This window comes from Tachysurus fulvidraco, chromosome 25 (assembly GCF_022655615.1).
Source record: "Tachysurus fulvidraco isolate hzauxx_2018 chromosome 25, HZAU_PFXX_2.0, whole genome shotgun sequence".
Taxonomy (NCBI): Eukaryota; Metazoa; Chordata; class Actinopteri; order Siluriformes; family Bagridae; genus Tachysurus; species Tachysurus fulvidraco.
The window spans coordinates 13,084,191-13,104,318 of record NC_062542.1 but is presented as its reverse complement, the minus strand read 5'-3'; the positions used below and the strand labels follow the sequence as shown (position 1 = coordinate 13,104,318).

The window sequence follows — 20,128 nt, the reverse complement described above, 5'->3', positions numbered from 1 at the left end:
ATGACAAATCTACAGCATTTTTACAAATTTTCCATACATTCGCTCATTTCAAGTTTCCAAATCACAATGCAATCATTTCTCTTGCTTTAATCCCTTCTTAAATGACATGTCAGAAAGCTACAAATCAGATCAAATTGTCATTATACCGATGAGCTAAAGGACACGGCAGCAGCGGCTTCAACACAGGACTTAAAACACTTAAAACATAAATTTTAGTTCAAGCGAGCTATTTTCTATTTCTTTTCTTTTTCTAAAATAACTCTTGTTCAGATACATCAGTATACAAGTATCTGCCATCTAAACATTATACAGAAGCTAATGCTTAGTCTACAGGGCTTAACACACACACTTCACACACCATTTTAAATGCACATTAACACACTCGGTTTTATGAGCTCCCTCACACTTTACTGCACGGCAAACAGACAGTAAACACCAGGCGACGGGATTTAACACGCGATTAAGATGGTGTTAATTAGAACTAGTGGAAAGCTGTAAAGCCGAGGAGCAGGGCAGGGGGGGGGGTAGATGGGGTTAGGCAGTAGGCTCAGGGGGAAGTGAGGGATGGGAGTAGGGCTGCACAGCTGCCCCTAAACGAAAAGAACAGATCGCGGCGTTGGTGTATGCGACTCATCTCATCTCTTTTTTCTTCACTCCAGAATTCCTGCGTTTGCTCGCCGTATCAGAGGTCAGGGTGTTAACGGCCTTCTGCGCTTCTCCAAACATTCCCTCACACACTCGCTGATATAAATCACCCCTCTGCTCACCGTCCATCAGTTTGTCTGTACTCCACATTTCATCCACTTCTCATGCACACACTGAACAACACACAATACCGTGACAGCAGTTCTAATAATTTTTTACTTCCAAATATGTTTCCATTGTCATTAAACATCACGTCTTGTAGTTGTGTAATTCCTCCATACTATAAAAAATTATTCTAAGGATGGTGTGTTAGGCCCGGTTTAGTCCTCTGCACCTATGTATTCATCAGCATGTGAGTGGGCCATAGTGTGAACATGTCCACTAGGGAACAGAAAATGTATAGAACTAAATGAAAATAAAGTCTAATTTTATTGCAGAATGAAAGGATGAAATGGTGCATGTAAGAATACTCTGGATCGCTGCTTACGTCCAGGTTCTAAACAAGTGATACTGTGTTATTAGTTATTCAGATAAGACTAAGTATTTGAATAGTAAGATATAATTCACACACATTCATGGAAATAGGACATTACAGGGCCACTAATCACACACTGGCTTTGTGGGAACTTTAGTAAAAAAAAGACCTGTTTTATAAAGTACATGGTCACTGTTTACACTCAGAAACACATGCAGATATACACACATACATGGAAAGTAAACATTATAAGGACACAGATCACACACTGGCTTTGTGGGAACTTTAGTAGAGTATGGACACACTAACAGAGACCTGATTTATATAAAGAACAATCATTTACACACACACACACACACACATGCACACACACTACTCTCACACACACACACACACACAAAGGGGCTGTTTGTTTTAACCACAGGAGTGTGTGACACCTTGTCTGTACCCGGTGTTAACCCCGTTTTATGATGTCTGCTTCCTGACGCATGAAATTACATTAACAGAGAGACAGAGACACAGAGAGGGAGACATTCTCAGGTTGCCGGACTCATCTCAAAAAGCGAGATACCCTGAATGCGGTTTTGTGTGTATGTGTGTGTTTGAGTGTGTGTGGTAAGAAATTTTTCCAAAAAAGAAATCAAATTAAGTGTAAAGTGAATAAATCAGCATAAGGTTTGGAGTCAATGAACAATAACACTTACTATCCTCTCACTCATGTGTTTGTGTGTGTGACCGTAATTACATGCTGACAAGGTTTTGTTGTTGGTTGCTAAATGCTGAAAGGCACTTCACCACTGAACACGTGTCAAGTATCAAATAAAAGTGCCGCGTTTAACCTGCATTGCCACTAATGTAGATGCTAGAACCTAGAGGAAAGCCTGTATGGCTGGGTCCCCGATGCTTGTGAAATGTTTAGAAACTTTTTCCGCTACCGATAAAATAGAAGACAAGTAAACAAAAGAACATTCGGTTTAGGATGTGAACAAAAATACTAGCTATGAAAGATTCTAATGAGGTTGTTTAAGGCCTGGTTTAGACTAGAAGGTTTAGAAGTATTCGTAAACATGTGAGTGGGCCAAAAGTTGAAGGCGTCCACTAGAGAACAAAAAATAAATTGAATTAAATCCAAGTCCAGATTCAATGGGGACTTGAATCAAACATTGGCACATTATTAAAGCGACATCTTTTTTTAAAAGTACATTTTGTTACTAGCTAGCAAAGACAATCTTTATGCTATATAGTGTACTAGCTAAGTGACTGATTAGCGGTTAACGAGGCAATAGGGTAAATAAAGAAAGTAAAGACTCTGCCATTCTAATCAGTTTGACAATGTTAGTATGAGGTTCATGAGAGAAAACAAGACAGACAAAAGTTGGAAAACTTTTGAAGGTTTGAAGGTGAGATCGCGTTACATGTTTTTCAATTTAAATTTAAATGTATCTACTTTAACCAAATCTCCATTTCAAGGGTAGTGAGTGGAAGAAGCCATTAATCATCACACACTCAGCAGTGTGTGTGTGTGTGTGTGTGTGTGTGTGTGTGTGTGTGTGTGTGTGTGTGTGTGTGTGTGTGTGTGTGTGTGTGTGTGTGTGTGAATTCACACACTCTTATAACATCACTAATCAATGACTGTTGGCTAAACACTGACTCCTGTTAGCATAGTGTTAATAAATTTAACACCTAACTGAGCAGAGCTTAACGTCTTTATCATCCACCCCCTCCCCACCCAACACACACACCCACACCCACCTGCCCGATAATACAGAGAAACTTAAAAGTTAGAGTGTTCATTATGCAGTGTTTACCTGTCAACGTCTGTGAACTAATGTTGGTTAAAAATAAAAGCCTCGCGTCAGGTTTAGCCACACCATTTTACCCTGCAGTCATGTATTTGTATGTGTGTGTGGGTTGGGGATGTGGGGGGTGGCTAACGTAGGAGAACCTTAGATCCAGAGCTGCATAAATGTTTTAAGAGAAGCTGTTTACTTTTTAATACCCATAATTCAGCGTAAGTCTGAAGGCTTTGTGAAGCCGAGTCACAGTAGACGGGATGAAACCACATCAGAGCGAGACTGCTTGTGGTGCAAATCTGAAGAGAAAGTGTGCTGAGTACGACATTTAATCCTTAGGCAGCACAATAATCACCACAATGTCCCTAAACTGTCATTCCGCACACCTTTTTACCCTTTTCTGTGAAAAGTCCAAAACTCTTAATGTACAGAGTCACTTCATTCCCAGGCTTTCTGGGTTGTTTCCCAGAGAGGTGTGCTGTGTTTTTTTTTCTTTCGTAATTTTTTTTAATAAATTAATTTTCTTTTTAGTCTGTATGTATATGTATGTTTGTTTTTGTTTTTTTAATTAATCTTATTTCTTTCTTTACTTATTTTATGTTGTTAAACTTAATTCATTTCATTATTATTTTTCATTAAGCTTTTTACTCAATGTCTCAATGTCATTTTCTTTCTTTCTTCTATACATTTGTTTTTCTTCAGTTTACTTCCTCCTGTCCATTCATTCACGCATCTAGTCACTTTTTTCTTTCATTCCATCTAAACTCCATTGTCTATTTTTATTTCTATTCTTTTTAGTTGTTATAGAAATTGCATCATTGTCTTGTTTTTTCCTTGAAGTTCCTATCTATTATTTATTTATTAATCCTATATATTATTATTGTCTTTTCTAGTTTGTATAGTATTGTGTATGTCTGTACTTTTGAGAGTCACAAACTTCTGGAAACAAATTCCTTGTGTGTGTCAACACACTTGGCCAATAAATCTGATTCTGATTCCTATCTAACTATTTATCTCGCTATGATTTTAAGTACAGAAAACCGAGCTATCTTGCTAACCACTAATTGTCTGACGAGTCAGAAGGCTCAGATAGCACAAAGTGTTTCTCTTTGTGAATGCTGTAAGTGATGCAGTATTCCTTACTGCTGTCACAAACCACATGTTTCTTAAGTGTTCCCGCTGAGCATGACTTGTTAGAATGAATCCCAGTGACAACACTTCTAGAATACGCTAGGTGTTTGGGACAAAGCCCAACCTTTCTCTGAGCGTTCTTGTGGGCTTCGATGTGTGATAGTGCACTTAAAACTCTGTACTAAACTCTGTATTCAATATCCGACATACAAGAGGTTCGGGTAAAGAGCTTTTCATCATTAATCATCAACACTAAACTCCCTCTGGTGTGCAATTACAATCACCCACTTACCCTCTCCACTAAAAAAAAGAAACAGATCCAAAGTGTTAAGTGCGTGTTAACCCTTGGTTGCCCTGCACTAGGTGGTGCTGCTAATGTTGTCCGTTATCAGGCTCTCTGAAGCTCTTCGGCTTTCATCGCACTCCTCTTCATCTGCAAGTTCATGTTTACATTGTCAGCAAAGGCCTCAGTCATTCTCACTTTCTGTCTCTCTATCTGTGTCTCCATCTCACTCGTCTGCTGATGGCCCATTCTGTCTTAATAAATGAAGTGGATGATGGAGGGATGAGTGTGCGAGAGAAGACTCTTTGTTTATTCACCAGGCTGCAACGGAAGGTGTGATTCTCTCACACGTGGCCAAGGGCAGAGATTCACAGGGATTCGGTTTCAGAAACAGTGTGTGTGTGTGTGTGTGTGTGTGTGTGTGTGTGTGTGTGTGTGTGTGTGTGTGTGTGTGTGTGTGTGGTGGGTGGGGTGGGGGGTCAGGCTGTTCTAGAAGTTGTAGGGGGTGATTGCATACTAGAACATAATTACACAATTTATTTGTACACACACACACACACACACACACACACACACACACACACACACACACACACACACACACACACACACACACAGAGAGAGAGAGAGAAATCACATACTCTATATTTAGAAAACAATTAACATAAAAACTAACTAACTAAAACGTTCTACAGCTCCTAATAATGTTCAGTAGTAGTAGAAGTAGCACTAGTAGTAGGATAAATGGTAACAGTAATATTTGTTGTAGTATTACTAGTAGCAATAATGGAAATGGTAGTATTTACTACTAGTAGTAGTGTTTGTAGTAGGATTAGTAGAAGTAGAACTAGTATATTTAGTAGGTATAGGAGTAGAAGTAGAAAAAGCAGTAGCACTAGTATAAGTAGAAGTGGTAGTAGTAATATTTGTAGCAGTAACGCTGGTAGTATTAGTAATAGCGGATGTAGCACTCAGTCATAGTAGTAGCAGTAGAAATAGTAGAAGTGATATAAATAATATTTGTGGTAATATTTGTAGAAGTAGTAATAGTACCAGTACAGTACTTTACATTTAGAGCATTTGACAATAGTTGTAATAAAAGCGGAAGTAGCACTTGAAATAGTAGAAGTTGTAGCAGTAATTTTTGTAGTAGTAATGCTAGTAGTTTTAGTAATAATGGATGTAGCAGTCAGTATTAATAGTACAAGCAGTACTGGTATGTATAATAGTAGGAGTACAGCTATGCTAAAATTTGTAATAGTAGTACAAGTAGCTGCAGTAATAAATGAAGTAGAACTAATAGTTGTAGAGGTAAAAGTAGTACGAGTAGTTTACATTTAGAGCATTAGACAGGAGTTGTACTGTAGTTGTAGTAGAAGTAGTAGTAGTAGTACTAGTATTTATAGTAATAGGCATAGAAGCTTATTAAGAAATAGTAACTAGTTACAGTTACTTCATTCAAAAAGTAACTCAATTACTTTGTTGAGTACTTACACCAAAAAGTAACGCATTACTGTTAAAAGTAACTTATTAGTTACCTTTTTAAAGAAATAATGAGCATATTTAAACTTTGAGAAACTCGTCTTGCTCTCGCCTTGACTCGCCATTACTGCCGCACATACTTGAATAAACAGAAACACGCCCACGGTGCGTCGTCTTCGTTTTTACAGTGGTTGGCATCCACTAGTCCTACAATGCGTCGCTGCTGTAAACAGGTTAGGCTGTAGGCTACACTTTAGACAAAATGAATTAATTTAAAAAAGTAACGACAAACGCACCATATGGTAATGGTAACATAGTCGATTTATTTAAAAAGTAATGTGTTAGAGTATTAGTTACTGTCAAATGTAACTGTGTTACAGAAACGCATTACTGCCCAACACTGGCAGCTATACTAGTATTTGTAATAGTAGCACTAGTATTTGTAGTAATAGTTATTATGATGTAATACACTGCTTAAAAACAAAGCGTTCATTTAGTGTTGTTATTTCTAGAGTTCTCTTATTGCCTGTTAGTTCAGTTTCCTTCAGCAAACTATCAGAAACAAAAGACCTGTGTTGCATGATGGATCCTGAAAGTCAGGTTCATTACATCAAACCGATATTCAGTGCTACTTCTTAAGAAGAACCACAACAACACAGAGCTACTCATTATGCGGACAGTGTGCCATGTGCTATTTTACTGGCAGCATCAGGATGCTATGCATTTGAGACTTGTGTTAAAACAAAAACCTGATGCCACTGTGTCACACCACTTCTCACAGAAATATGCTGGGCTTTTCAGTTAGTAAGATGATCATACTATCAAAGCTTATGTTTGGTTAATCGTTACGATAAGCTTTGCCCTGGAAGCAGAAAAAAAAATGGTTTACTTCTTAGGAAATACAATAAATTCCTGCAGTGGAAATTCCCCCAAGTCTACATTTTCTCTTTCTCCTTTCTGCAGAGTGGCTCAGGTGCTCAGCATTCCTTCAAGAAAATAAGCTCAATGTCTTTCATACGTCTTAAACTTCAAAGCGGTTGAATTCTCTAATCTTATTGTTTAGAAGGATTTCTATAAGATTCCTGGAACTGACAGCTCTTTAGCTGTAATGTAAATAAGATCTTAACCTTACTTTTTATACTGTTTATAGTTTATAGCTGTTCAGACTGTTTAAAGCTGTCATCATGGAAGGGAACATTAAAATGTTGTGCTATTTTCTATTACTAATAATGAATAATTAATAGTCTGTTTCCTTACTACATACTAGATATTTACTAGGACCCCAGTGGTTTAACAACAATCATATGGAAATTCCTGGTCACAACAGAGCAGGTTGATTTCGTGAAAACCTCATCATCATGAAAGTGAAACTTGCCGGCAGGAGGAATGTAATACTGATAATTCTGGGATTTCGTGGCAGCCGGGAATAGTGAAGGACATCTGATTGAATATATTTAGAAATGCTTTCACACGCCGATAAACAGAGACGGTAAACAACTGGAGCTGAGTCAAAGAGGAAAGTAAAACTAAATGAGTGTGGGGATTTCCCAGCATGCACTATATAGCAGGTGTGTTACAATACTGACCACACAAATTAGGATTGACTGGAAAACTGAATAGACAGAAAGTGAAATGAACAGAGTATTTTTTTTATATATCTTTGATAGTATCGTTGGTTTTCTTTTAATCTGAAGCATTATAGAGCAGGTATATATTTCTATATTCTTTTTTTTTTTACTATATTTTATTCTATACGATGGGACGTTCATTCCGTTATTAGATGGATATTTTGATATATTTCCCCGTAAGAGTAAAAATAACTTGAGTGACATGCTTATTACGTAAATAATGCTTATTTACAACTACAAGCAAAGTATGAACGGTTATTTCCTCGCCTCCCTCTTTTTTTTCTCTCTGGACGTTAATAAGACAAACAGCTTCTTTTGGCATGTCGGCTGCAGTGGTCACTCCGATCACTGCTGTAAATTTTAGGCATAATCCGCTCATTGTTGTCTTAAAATGCTTAGTGGCTCGTTTGTTCTGAAATGGCGATCCACTGGGTCTGAAACTGCAGCATATCTGTAAAATCCAGGAAATGTTTATCACGCAGGCCTTCAATGCATTAATACATCTAATTAAACAGATAAGATGGTCTATCAGAGTGCCTGCAGCATACACACACACACACACACACACACACATACACACTATCGTGTACAGGAGTCAGATCATTGCAGTTTGAGACGCCTACACTGGTCAGTCTTCACTTCCTTATCTAACTACATGCCAAATGACTTCCGGCCATTGTGCTCTAGATTTCTAGATCTTTAGTTGTTCATTGTTGAAATATTTCTAATTCAGTATCCTGATTTTAACATAAATACTATGAACGCAGTATGTAGTGAGAACATAAATAGTACAAAATAAGAACTTTTTCTATCCGATTTACAAACAATAGCTTGGTGGAAATCTGGAATTTAGCGCTTTAATTTATTTATTTATTTAGTTTCTGCACTGTACAGAGATTCCAAATGAATACAAATATAAGTGTTATATTCCGATAGGAGTGTATAGGAGTGTACATGAAATACATTAAATTTGCCAGAAATTTGTTATTATAACATCTGTCCATTATGTTGGAGACTGAAGGAAGAAAAGAAACCCTCTCTAACAGGCACTCATGCACTGCTGCTCTTGGTAAAAACAAGGCTGTGTACTAAATTGCATTAATTTGACTCCAGTGGCTGTGAATGTTCCCTCTACAGAATGTGCACTTCATCAGAGAGGAAGGTTTGAAGGGCAGAACAAAAGGGCAGCCCGTGTTTAGATTAGGTAACGTAAGCGTCACATTTTCTGCATGAACAAGTTAACACAAAGACACACACACACACACACACACACACATAGACACACACACACACACACACAAACTGGAGTGACATTTCTACTGTAACTGCTTTGAAAACCAAAAGCAGAGACAAATAAAAGGAGGTGTGACATTTGTGCCTGTCAGTCCCAGTAAAGAAGGTGTGGCCTCTGTCAGGCCTATTGAAGGAGGCGTGGCCTCTTTTTAAATCCAAGAATAGGAGGTGTGGCCTCTATGTTTGTCAGTCCCAGTAAAGGATACATGGCTTCTTTGTTTGTTAGTCCCAGTGAAAGAGATGGGGTCTCTGTGAAAAAGCAGCTAAAGGCCCAGCATAAACACAACCAATCCCAGCACGTATGTTTGTTCATGAGCTTAGTCAATTACACAAGATCCACTATGATTGTTGTCATGGTAACACGTTGTGCTATTGTCCAGTTCTAAGAACAATGGGAATGTGGTCTCAATCACTAGCTCCGAGTCAGTGTTGTGATCAAATGCTGAGGCTTACAGAGACCACGGATATGGACGAATTTAATCCCAACATCACCGTGACAACCATCTAAACAAACACCACAATAAAACACACGTTTATGAACTCAAACTATGTTTTAGTTCAGCTGGCTGTGACACATTCTCTTTCACTTTGTTCACTTAATGTCTAAGTGTAGCTCAAGCTGTTTTATATGGCATTAAAGAGAAACTTATCAGATGATATAAAAATGATTTGGTTGCCTAGCAACGAACACAAACATCTGGTGAGAGTGATAGATATACTGTGATAAATTAATCAGACAGTGATAGATACACTGGGATAACTTCATCAGATAAAGTGCTAGACAAACTGGGATAACTGGACCTGATACAGTGATAGATACACTGGGATAACTGGACCTGATACAGTGATAAATACACTGGGATAACTGGACCTGATACAGTGATAGATACACTGGGATAACTGGACCTGATAAAGTAATAAATACACTGGGATAACTGGACCTGATACAGTGATAAATACACTGGGATAACTGGACTTGATACAGTGATAGATACACTGGGATAACTGGACCTGATACAGTGATAGATACACTGGGATAACTGGACCTGATACAGTGATAAATACACTGGGATAACTGGACCTGATACAGTGATAGATACACTGGGATAACTGGACCTGATAAAGTAATAAATACACTGGGATAACTGGACCTGATACAGTGATAAATACACTGGGATAACTGGACCTGATACAGTGATAGATACACTGGGATAACTGGACCTGATACAGTGATAGATACACTGGGATAACTGGACCTGATACAGTGATAGATACACTGGGATAACTGGACCTGATACAGTGATAGATACACTGGGATAACTGGACCTGATAAAGTAATAAATACACTGGGATAACTGGACCTGATACAGTGATAAATACACTGGGATAACTGGACCTGATACAGTGATAGATACACTGGGATAACTGGACCTGATACAGTGATAGATACACTGGGATAACTGGACCTGATACAGTGATAGATACACTGGGATAACTGGACCTGATAAAGTAATAAATACACTGGGATAACTGGACCTGATACAGTGATAAATACACTGGGATAACTGGACCTGATACAGTGATAGATACACTGCGATAACTGGACCTGATACAGTGATAGATACACTGGGATAAGTGGACCTGATACAGTGATAGATACACTGGGATAACTGGACCTGATACAGTGATAAATACACTAGGATAACTGGACCTGATACAGTGATAGATACACTGGGATAACTGGACCTGATACAGTGATAAATACACTAGGATAACTGGACCTGATACAGTGATAGATACACTGGGAAAACTGAAACCTGATACACTGATAGATACACTGGGATAACTAAAAATGATAACTAAATATGATAGAATGATGAACGCAGTGGGATAACTGAATATGATAGTGATAGATACAATGGGATAACTGAATATAATACATTTACATTTCTACCATTTGGTATGGTAGCCCTTATCCAGAGCGACTTACATTATCTAATTATTTTTATTATTTTATATATATATATATATATATATATATATATATATATATATATATATATATATATATATATATATATATATATATAACTGAGCATTTGAGGGTTAAGGCCCTTGCTCAGGGGCCCAACAGTGGCAGTTTGGTGGACCTGGGATCGAACTCACAATTTTCTGATTGGTAGCACAACACCTTAACCACTAGGCTACCACATGCCCTATGATAGAGTGATAAACATAGTGGGATAACTAAATATGATAAGAGTGATAGATACACTGGGACAACTGAATATGATAGTGATGGACTTGGTTTACAGAATCAGATGGAGCACTAGATCCACTGGGAAAACTGACTTGTTTACTGACAAATACACTGGGATAAGTGACTCTCATATAGTGATAGATATAATTGGATAACCAAATCTAACACTGTGACAAATACTCTGGGATGAAGTGAGTCTGGTGTAGTGACAGATACTCTGGGATGAAGTGAGTCTGGTGTAGTGACAGATACACTGGGATGAAGTGAGTCTGGTGTAGTGACAGATACACTGGGATGAAGTGAGTCTGGTGTAGTGACAGATACTCTGGGATGAAGTGAGTCTGGTGTAGTGACAGATACACTGGGATGAAGTGAGTCTGGTGTAGTGACAGATACTCTGGGATGAAGTGAGTCTGGTGTAGTGACAGATACACTGGGATGAAGTGAGTCTGGTGTAGTGACAGATACACTGGGATGAAGTGAGTCTGGTGTAGTGACAGATACTCTGGGATGAAGTGAGTCTGGTGTAGTGACAGATACTCTGGGATGAAGTGAGTCTGGTGTAGTGACAGATACTCTGGGATGAAGTGACTCTGATATAGCAGTAGTATATAAACAGGTACCTGGTCATGGCTGGCCTGTATGGAGCTCCCAATGCCGTGGAACGTCATCTGAACGGGCGAGAGAGTGAGATATGTCACAAACTCTGTGTCCGTCTGTCTGTCCGTATACTGCACCTGAAACACAGAATTACAGCCAGAGTCATGTGTGGGACTAAAGTGTGCAGCTTGAATTCTAAGCGAAGCAGCTCTTATACCTCTTATTTTTCCACTTCTTCTTCTTTTTATTATTGTTATAAGAAGAAAAGGGTATGTCTATTAAAATACACACCCTACAGCTAAACTTTCTAAGAGTGAATGTGATCCAGTGACTTTCAGGTTTTGTCCTAAATGTACTAAAGCACACTTCCTTCACTGCTCTGATAGTGTGTTTATATTACCAGGGTGTGTAGGGGAAATCCAGCACAGTTTCGACTCTTAGGGTCTTTTAAGGACACGAGAATATGTCCAACTGTACTCAACACCAGGAGGAGGGTGTGTATGTGTGTGTGTGTGTGTGTGTGTGTGTGTGTGTGTGTGTGTGTGTGTGTGTGTGTGTGTGTATAAAGTATCCAGTCTCACCACAGGCACTTTTTGATCATTTCATGCCTGACCTAAATACACCTCAGACAGAGAGACAGAGCGAGAAAGCGTGAGAGAGAGTGGAGGAGCGAGAGAGAGAGAGATGAATAGATAGATACTCAGTGTAAACATACACTCAAAGTAAGTAATGAGGGCCAGCAGATATTTTATGAGCTAAAATAAAGAGAGATCGATCACGTTAGAGATCTTGCCAACAAACTATCCCCGAAGCAGACATGGTAGGAAATAAAGTGTAGCTTATAGCACAAGATGGCGCCATAGAACTAGCCGATATCAGCGCTAGTAACCTGTCAGGCCGCTAATTTAGATTCTTAGCAAAGCAGCAATTCAAAATGCTAGCGACTGGTATTAAAAATCTCGAAATGTGTTCAGTGCTTTACTCACAACTATGGTGTATTAACTGCTACACACGTGACACGGAGATTGCTTGGCTAAACATGTTGGTTTTGTTAATTATCTGCTATAAGCCCCTCCTCCTCTGGTTAATAAATCGTTGATCGGACTCCTTGCTCTTTTTGTTAGTTAACAACTCAACTGTTTTTCCAATACATTTGCCAGTATTTTTCAGAGTGAACAGTCGAGAATAGTCAACAAATTGAGTCACAACCATCTCTTTCCTTCTCCATTTCCTTCACACCACAGCTATAGCAGCCGACTCTTGTCAGAAACTCAAAATCGTGTCCGGCGCTGTGTTTACCCACTGCTCGGTTCAGAGAAGGTGAGACAGGAGAAGCGTTTGATGTGGAGAACAGAGAGCGCACTGAGCTGAGTGTGACGGTTTTGATGTGGCTTTCACACACGAAAGAGAAGGAAGGACACAAAAAAAACAGGGAAGAGAGAAAGAACAAACTGTCACTCAGGGTCCAAATATTATAAACACACACTGAGCAACAGGCTGCACCTCCGTTACAGAGGGAACTGATCCGACTCTCACACACTTACACACATATACACACACACACACTCACGTCGAGTACACACACTGTCCCATTCACACAGCGCCTGTTAGTGTACACACCATCATTCAATTAATAACTGCTAGAGTATTGTTTACACTGACAGAGAGACAGACAGACAGAGTGAGAGAAGGGGCCTAAATATAGAGAGAGTGGCAGGAAGGGAGAGATGGAAAAAAGGGAGAGTTTGGAAGAGATACAAGAAGAGAGGCAAAGACAAACAGAGAGAGAGAGAGAGAGAGAGAGAGAGAGAGAGAGAGAGAGAGAGAGAGAGAAACATGGCAGATGCTTATTGTCAAGAGTGATGTGTGCTTTGTCAGAACAGTCTGGAACAGACTTCTGAATGTCTGGATCATTCCTGGTTTTTCCATCAAAGGGGAGCGGGTTAGTGAGTACAAGATATTAATACAAAGTAAATCGTAGAGACGTTTTTTTTTTTGTTTCTTTTTTTCTGTTCAACCTGCCTCGACTGAGATGATGACATTCATCCTATTAACTCGCAAGCAGTGTTCGGTATTCAGTGCAGACACGCTGTCAAACAAGACAACCGACAAAGCTGTCCAGAATCAAGCTGTTAATACATTAATATTCCACTGACACGCAGAATAGGCTTGAAATTCATCTATATGATAAAACTATGATGGTCAAATGATATGTTCTGCTGTGGTTATGTGCTGTTTGCCCACTCGTTAAAAAGTCAGTAGCTATTTCTGGACATTTTCTGGCATGTACCGAGTCTCCTTGTAGGGGTGTGTGGTAGCTTAGTGGTTAAGGTGATTGGAAGGTTGTGAGTTTAAATCCCAGGTCCACCAAGCTGCCACTGCTGGGCCCCTGAGCAAGACACTTAACCCATCACCCAGTAAGTCACATGGCATAAATGTAAATGTAGTAGGGTCCTAAAACCCACTCCCACAACGAAGACTCTTTTTTTTTTCTATGAAAGCATTTTAGAGCAGGTCTGAATCCACTGAAGACTTTCAGAAATCATCAAGACTGAATAAGGAGAAATCCTCAACAGGTGATGACAATCGTGCTCTAGAGTTTTGCTATATTTAAGAACAGTGAGTTTTTAAAATAAAAGTGAGTTTTTAAAATTCATCACATTTATTTCTAGAGCTATTCAACAAGCGCTCAGGAAATAAAGTTCTTTAAACTGGAAAGCCGCGAATAAACTAACGATCGAACTACGCTACGTTATGTGAAATCGATCCTTTATCCTAGAAATGTACTTCAAATCTTGTCATTAACAAACAGATCTCGTCGTTAACAAGCAGCACGTATAGACAAACGGCACAAGTATTTGGGAAAATTTAGATCAATAAAATCAGCAACAGTTCTATTTTTATTAAAAACGCTGTTTGGAAGTTTCCAGCGCAGATAGTTGGATTTGTGAACAAATACTAAGCAAGGACCTTTAAGTGCTGCTTAAAAAAAGCTCGTTCTGTTCATACTGAAGCTCTATTTCTACAATCGTCCATGTTTTTCTGCTGCTATGAATGATCCAACATGGATTTAAAAAACAAAACAGTTTATTCCACCATTGATCTCGGCAACTACATTAGACGATCCATTGCCAAGTCACAATACACAACACTGAAAATAGTATCATCACAGGATCCTCTTGAGTCCTGTGGCTTGTTCATTATGCAACTAAATCTATTTTTGGATTTCTTTGTGACGCCGTCTATTATTAAATGCACTGTACAAACAAACCTGAATGGAACAGGATTGAATACGGCTGTAGAAGTCTAAAGAGTGAAAAGCTAAAAGTGGACATTGTTAATGTTAGGCCACAGTGTTGTAGCTGTTGACGTGGAGATGTTGTGAAGTGATGATGTAATGGTGTGTGTGTGTGTGTATCGTAACAGTGCAGGCCCCTCTGATTAGGAGCGACTACGAGCGGCCAGTAATGAGTGTGTGCGAACAGGTGGTGTTTCTGATCGTTGAGCTCCGACGCTACGCTGCTACCGCCGAGATTAAACTCGCACAATGAGCACATTGAGGCGCAGACTCGCTACGCTGAGCAGCCAATCATCAGTCAGTGCTCGGCCATTAGTGCGCTGCGATACGGTTACAGAGGAAGCAGGTGCACACAGATAGGCTGGCCCATTAAACCAAGTTCACCAGATAATAGGAAGGAATTAATAAATAAATCCATCTGCACATAGTCACGTATGGAAAGTGGCTTTTTTTTCTGGTATTAACGGTTCATATTACCACAAAGAAGCAAGTACTCACACATGATACACATTCCCTGCAACTATAACATGTATGACCAGGATGTGAACCGTCAAGCTGACGCCCAGTCGGTCAGTCTGTAAGCAGTTCCAGAGCCACAACCGACCACTCGAACAGAAGATCCGTGTTTTTGGTGTCCACCAGAAAGGCAACACCGGTGCTGAACATTCTATGTTCTTCAGCCTAACCAAGAAGCCTTGGCAAGAATGTTTATTGTTGTCTTTATTGTTGTTAGAGCTGTGCATGTCGATAACCAAATAAGATTGGATTGTGTCCATGATCTCCAGTATCTCATCTGCTTATGTTTGACATTCAGCAACTAAAACGCCGGTCTGATTTTTACTCTTGAAGTCAAAGCTACAGGAGAAGCAGAAGCCTTTTGTCACATACTGTATACATTAAAGAACAGGCTGAGGTCATGATGCTGTGGCCCTGGAGCAGTGAGTTGCTCAAGGGCCCAACAGAGGCAGCTTTGCGGTGCTGAGGCTTGAACCTTGACCTTCTGTTCAACAAGCCAGAGCCTTAACCGCTTGAGCTGCCAATGCCCCTGCTAACCCAAATTACAAATATGTAAACCATGATTAAATGCAGAAAATGAAATAATGAATTGAAAAAAAATAGATTTTGTTATAAAAAAAACATTTATTATCCAAAAGACTTGAGTTACTTTATCGATTCTTATTATTCGTCTTTCTAAACCGAATCCCAGAATCGGCACACGGTAAATTCAACGTCTTCTCATTTTTGTTTTTCTCACATCCATAAAGATTCATAGTACGAAATGTACTGCAATGCCTTTGGCTCTCCGTGACATAAGAAGTAGAAAAAAATGGAATGAAAAGAAAAGAAGGTGGTTCTAGTGCTAGTCTTACGTGTAGGAAGAAGCTCCACGTCAGACGTTAACGTTACCATAAGAACGCAGCTCATAGTAGTAGTAGTTTAAACACGTATGACATGACGTCAGTCTCGACAAAAGATGCTCCAATGTATTCATTAAACCCCAAGCATTCATGTCTGACGTCGTGTCCATCCCACGTCACACCCTGCATTTATTTCAAAATATCCAGCATTACGCTTGTGTCGTCACAGGGCTTATATTTTTAACCGCTATATACAGTAATGACATTCAGTAGTCAAACATAATACATTGTGTTAAATGAGATCCCAGTTTCGTTGCCATAAACGGAAAAGTGTGTATTATTGGGTGTAAGCATACGTAACTTGTCTTGTGTTTCCTGTTTGATATTTGTTCTGTTATGAACCACACTGAATAATTGCTTTAAAGTCAGAGTGGAGAGCTTTAGCCGGCTGCTCTGCTCTACACACACTACAAAAGATCCTTTATGATGTCCACCTGATGAGCTCACACACACACACACACACACACACACACACACACACACACACACACACACACACACACACACACACACACACACACACACACAGTTGTCGGTGCTAAGGAGGTAAAATGAAGTAAAGTTAAAATAAATAAATAGATAGATAGATAGATAGATAGATAGATAGATAGATAGATAGATAGATAGATAGATAGATAGATAGATAGATAGATAGATAGATAGATAGATAGATAGATAGATAGATAGATAGATAGATAGATAGATAAATAAACAAACAAACAAATAAATAAATAGTCCAGTGCATAAATAATATTAAATATCCTATATCATTTTAATGATTGACTCTGATTGTACTCATTATTTACATTTGCTGTTTACTATGAAAAACCAACTGCTGCATATTATTCACTTTCAATTTAATTTATTTGTAAAGAGCTTTTAACAACTGACATGGTCTCGAAGTAGCTTTACAGAAGTATCGGAAAAAAATAAAAATGGTACAAGTTTAAAACTGAGTTACTATTTATCTGTAAAGTTTATTCCTACTGAGCAAGCCCGAGGCGATGATGAGGCGAGGGCGAGGTGAGGGCGAGGACAAACTCCCTGAGATGATATGAGGAAGAAGCCGTGAGAGGAACCAGACTCAGAAGTGAAGCTCATCCTCATTTGGGTGACTCTGGAGAGGAAATAATGTCAATGTAAATGTCAATGTCCTTTCTACAACAGTTCGGAGTCGAGTTGAATTGCAAAAGTGGCAACCAAGAGTTCCCGATGAACAGGTCAGGTGAAGTCAGTAGGTTTTCTACTGCTAGTTTTTTTTCCCCTATAAAGTTCTCATCTCTATTATCACCACCTCAAAAAGAGTTCCTTCTGATCCACAGCATCAGCTTCATCACCACATCTAAGTGGCAGGGTTCAGTCTATGAAGTTTTTGTGCACAGCTTTTTATGAGTCACTTGATTGAATCGAATTGGTAGAGTGACTCATTAAGGCTCCTGCCATGCAGCTGTGACTGAAATCTTGTTGCTCTCACAGTGTTTCTTAATGTATTTAAACATGAAAAAACTCTTCCCTGGAAAAGAAAAGAGCATCTAGAGCTGGTAAAAAGTTTATACAAACACGACTAACTGAGGGTGATACACACACACACACACACACACACACACACACACACACACACACACACACAAACACACACACACAAACACAACCCCCCTCACACACACACACACACACACACACACACACAAACACAACCCCCCTCACACACACACACAAACACACACACACACACACACACACACACAAACACACTCACACACAAGCACACACACAGACACACACAAACAAACCGACATACACACACAAACGCACACACACACACACACACAGACACACAAACAAACCGACACACACAAATGCACACACAAATGCACATTCACACAAACCCACATACACACACACAAACTCACATACACACACAATCACACAGACACAAACACACACACACACACACAAACACACACACACACACACACAAACACACTCACACACAAGCACACACACAGACACACACAAACAAACCGACATACACACACAAACGCACACACACACACACACACACAGACACACAAACAAACCGACACACACAAATGCACACACAAATGCACATTCACACAAACCCACATACACACACACAAACTCACATACACACACAATCACACAGACACAAACACACACACACACACACACACACAAAAGCACACACACACAAACCCACATACACACACACACTCACATAGACACAAACCCACTCACCCCCCCCCACACACACGCACACACACACACACATACAAACACACACAGACACTCACACTGAACACACAGACACTCTCTCTCTCACTCCCTCTACCTCACACACACCCACACTCACTCTCTCTCTCACACACACACACACACACACACACACACGCACACAGGTGTTCCCAGTCATCAACCAGATTTTCTCCAAATGGCAAGAAAACAAAGTCAGAACTCTAATGCAAACAAATTTGTAAAATTAAAATAGAATTTTTTTATTTTATTTTGATGCCTACTTTTTCTTCCCAGTTTCTATCATCATGATACACCACCTCATCAGTGTAATGTATACCGCCTCGGCCCTAACAAGGCTTTATCGCTGGCTGCGTTAAGACTAGAAACTGAATGAACATATGGTTTGGTTCATAAAAGTAAAGATTGCTGGTAATAATTAACTTGGAGAATGGAGAAAGGGAGAAAGTATGAAAGCATGTGTTATAAATTACAACACTCACTCCATTATTTCTGCCCTATTTCCACCAGATACAGGCTGAGCCAGGGGGAATATAATAGCACACATGGATAGACACATACTGTATACACACATGGGGGGGGGGAAGAGAGAGAGAGAGAGAGAGAGAGAGAGAGAGCATGAGAGAGAGAGAAAGAGAGAGAGAGAAAGAGAGAGAGAGGGAGCGTGAGAGAGGGAGAGAAAGAAAGAGGGTGAGTGAGAGAAAAAGAGAGAGGGGGAGAAAGAGAGTGAGAGTGAGAGAAAGAAAGGGAGTGAGAGAAAGAAAGAGAGTGAGAGAGGGTGGGAGGGGGGGAGAGGGAGAGAAAGAGAGTGAGGGTGAGAGAGAGAGAAAGAAAGAGAGAAAGAAAGAGAGAGAGAGAAAGAGAGAAAGAGAGAGTGAGAGAGACAGAAAAAAAGTCAGAGTGATAGAGAGAAAAAGAATAGCAGAGTTGAGAGAACGAGTGTAAATAACATTAAAACGCTTCAAAAAAAAAAAAAAAAGATTCTTTAATTAATAAGAGAATGGACTCACTGGGATGTTGCCTCTGTGTAAGGGGACTGAAAAACATTAAGACATGTTGCTACAGGAAATGAATCCACTTCGAGGTGATAACGTATCACACCATCGTGGTATGGATCATTTTCCTATAACAACACGCACCATGGTGTTTTATTGCTTACATAAATAAGGACATTTAGTACTGATTTAATACAGATTTACAGCACAGCAGATCACACATATTAGATTTGGCGCAGGTTTTTTACGCCGGATCCCCTTCCTGACGCAACCCTCCCATTTCATCCAGACCGACAGGTTAACTCTTCAGTGACTGCACTGGCTCTCTGCACCAGAACCGAACCCGGGCCGAGTCTAATTATTAAACCTAATCCGAGTCTAATTTATTAAATACATGAATAAATATTTAAAATAATAAATAATAATAATAATAATAATATTTCCCAAAATGTATTATATGTTAAAAATAAATAAAATGTAAATAAATAAATAAATAAATAAATACATAAATAAATAGATAAGCTAAAAAAAATAATAAAAAAAAAAAACAAGT

At 39.3% G+C, this 20,128-nt stretch overlaps 1 protein-coding gene across 11 annotated transcripts in view; it reads right to left on the bottom strand.

Annotated features, from left to right (window-relative positions):
- stau2 (staufen double-stranded RNA binding protein 2) overlaps positions 1–20,128 on the bottom strand; it is a 70,594-nt gene that overhangs the window by 14,968 nt on the left and 35,498 nt on the right. For 8 of the 11 annotated variants that reach the window (XM_027174288.2, XM_027174330.2, XM_027174337.2 and 5 more), the window contains one exon: positions 11,614–11,727. In XM_027174288.2, the coding sequence (XP_027030089.1) occupies positions 11,614–11,727 (114 nt within the window). Of the gene's footprint in view, positions 1–758; positions 819–11,613; positions 11,728–17,151; positions 17,424–20,128 lie in introns of those variants that run through there. The other 3 variants (XM_027174344.2, XR_003444853.2, XM_047808846.1) reach the window with 3 other exon arrangements.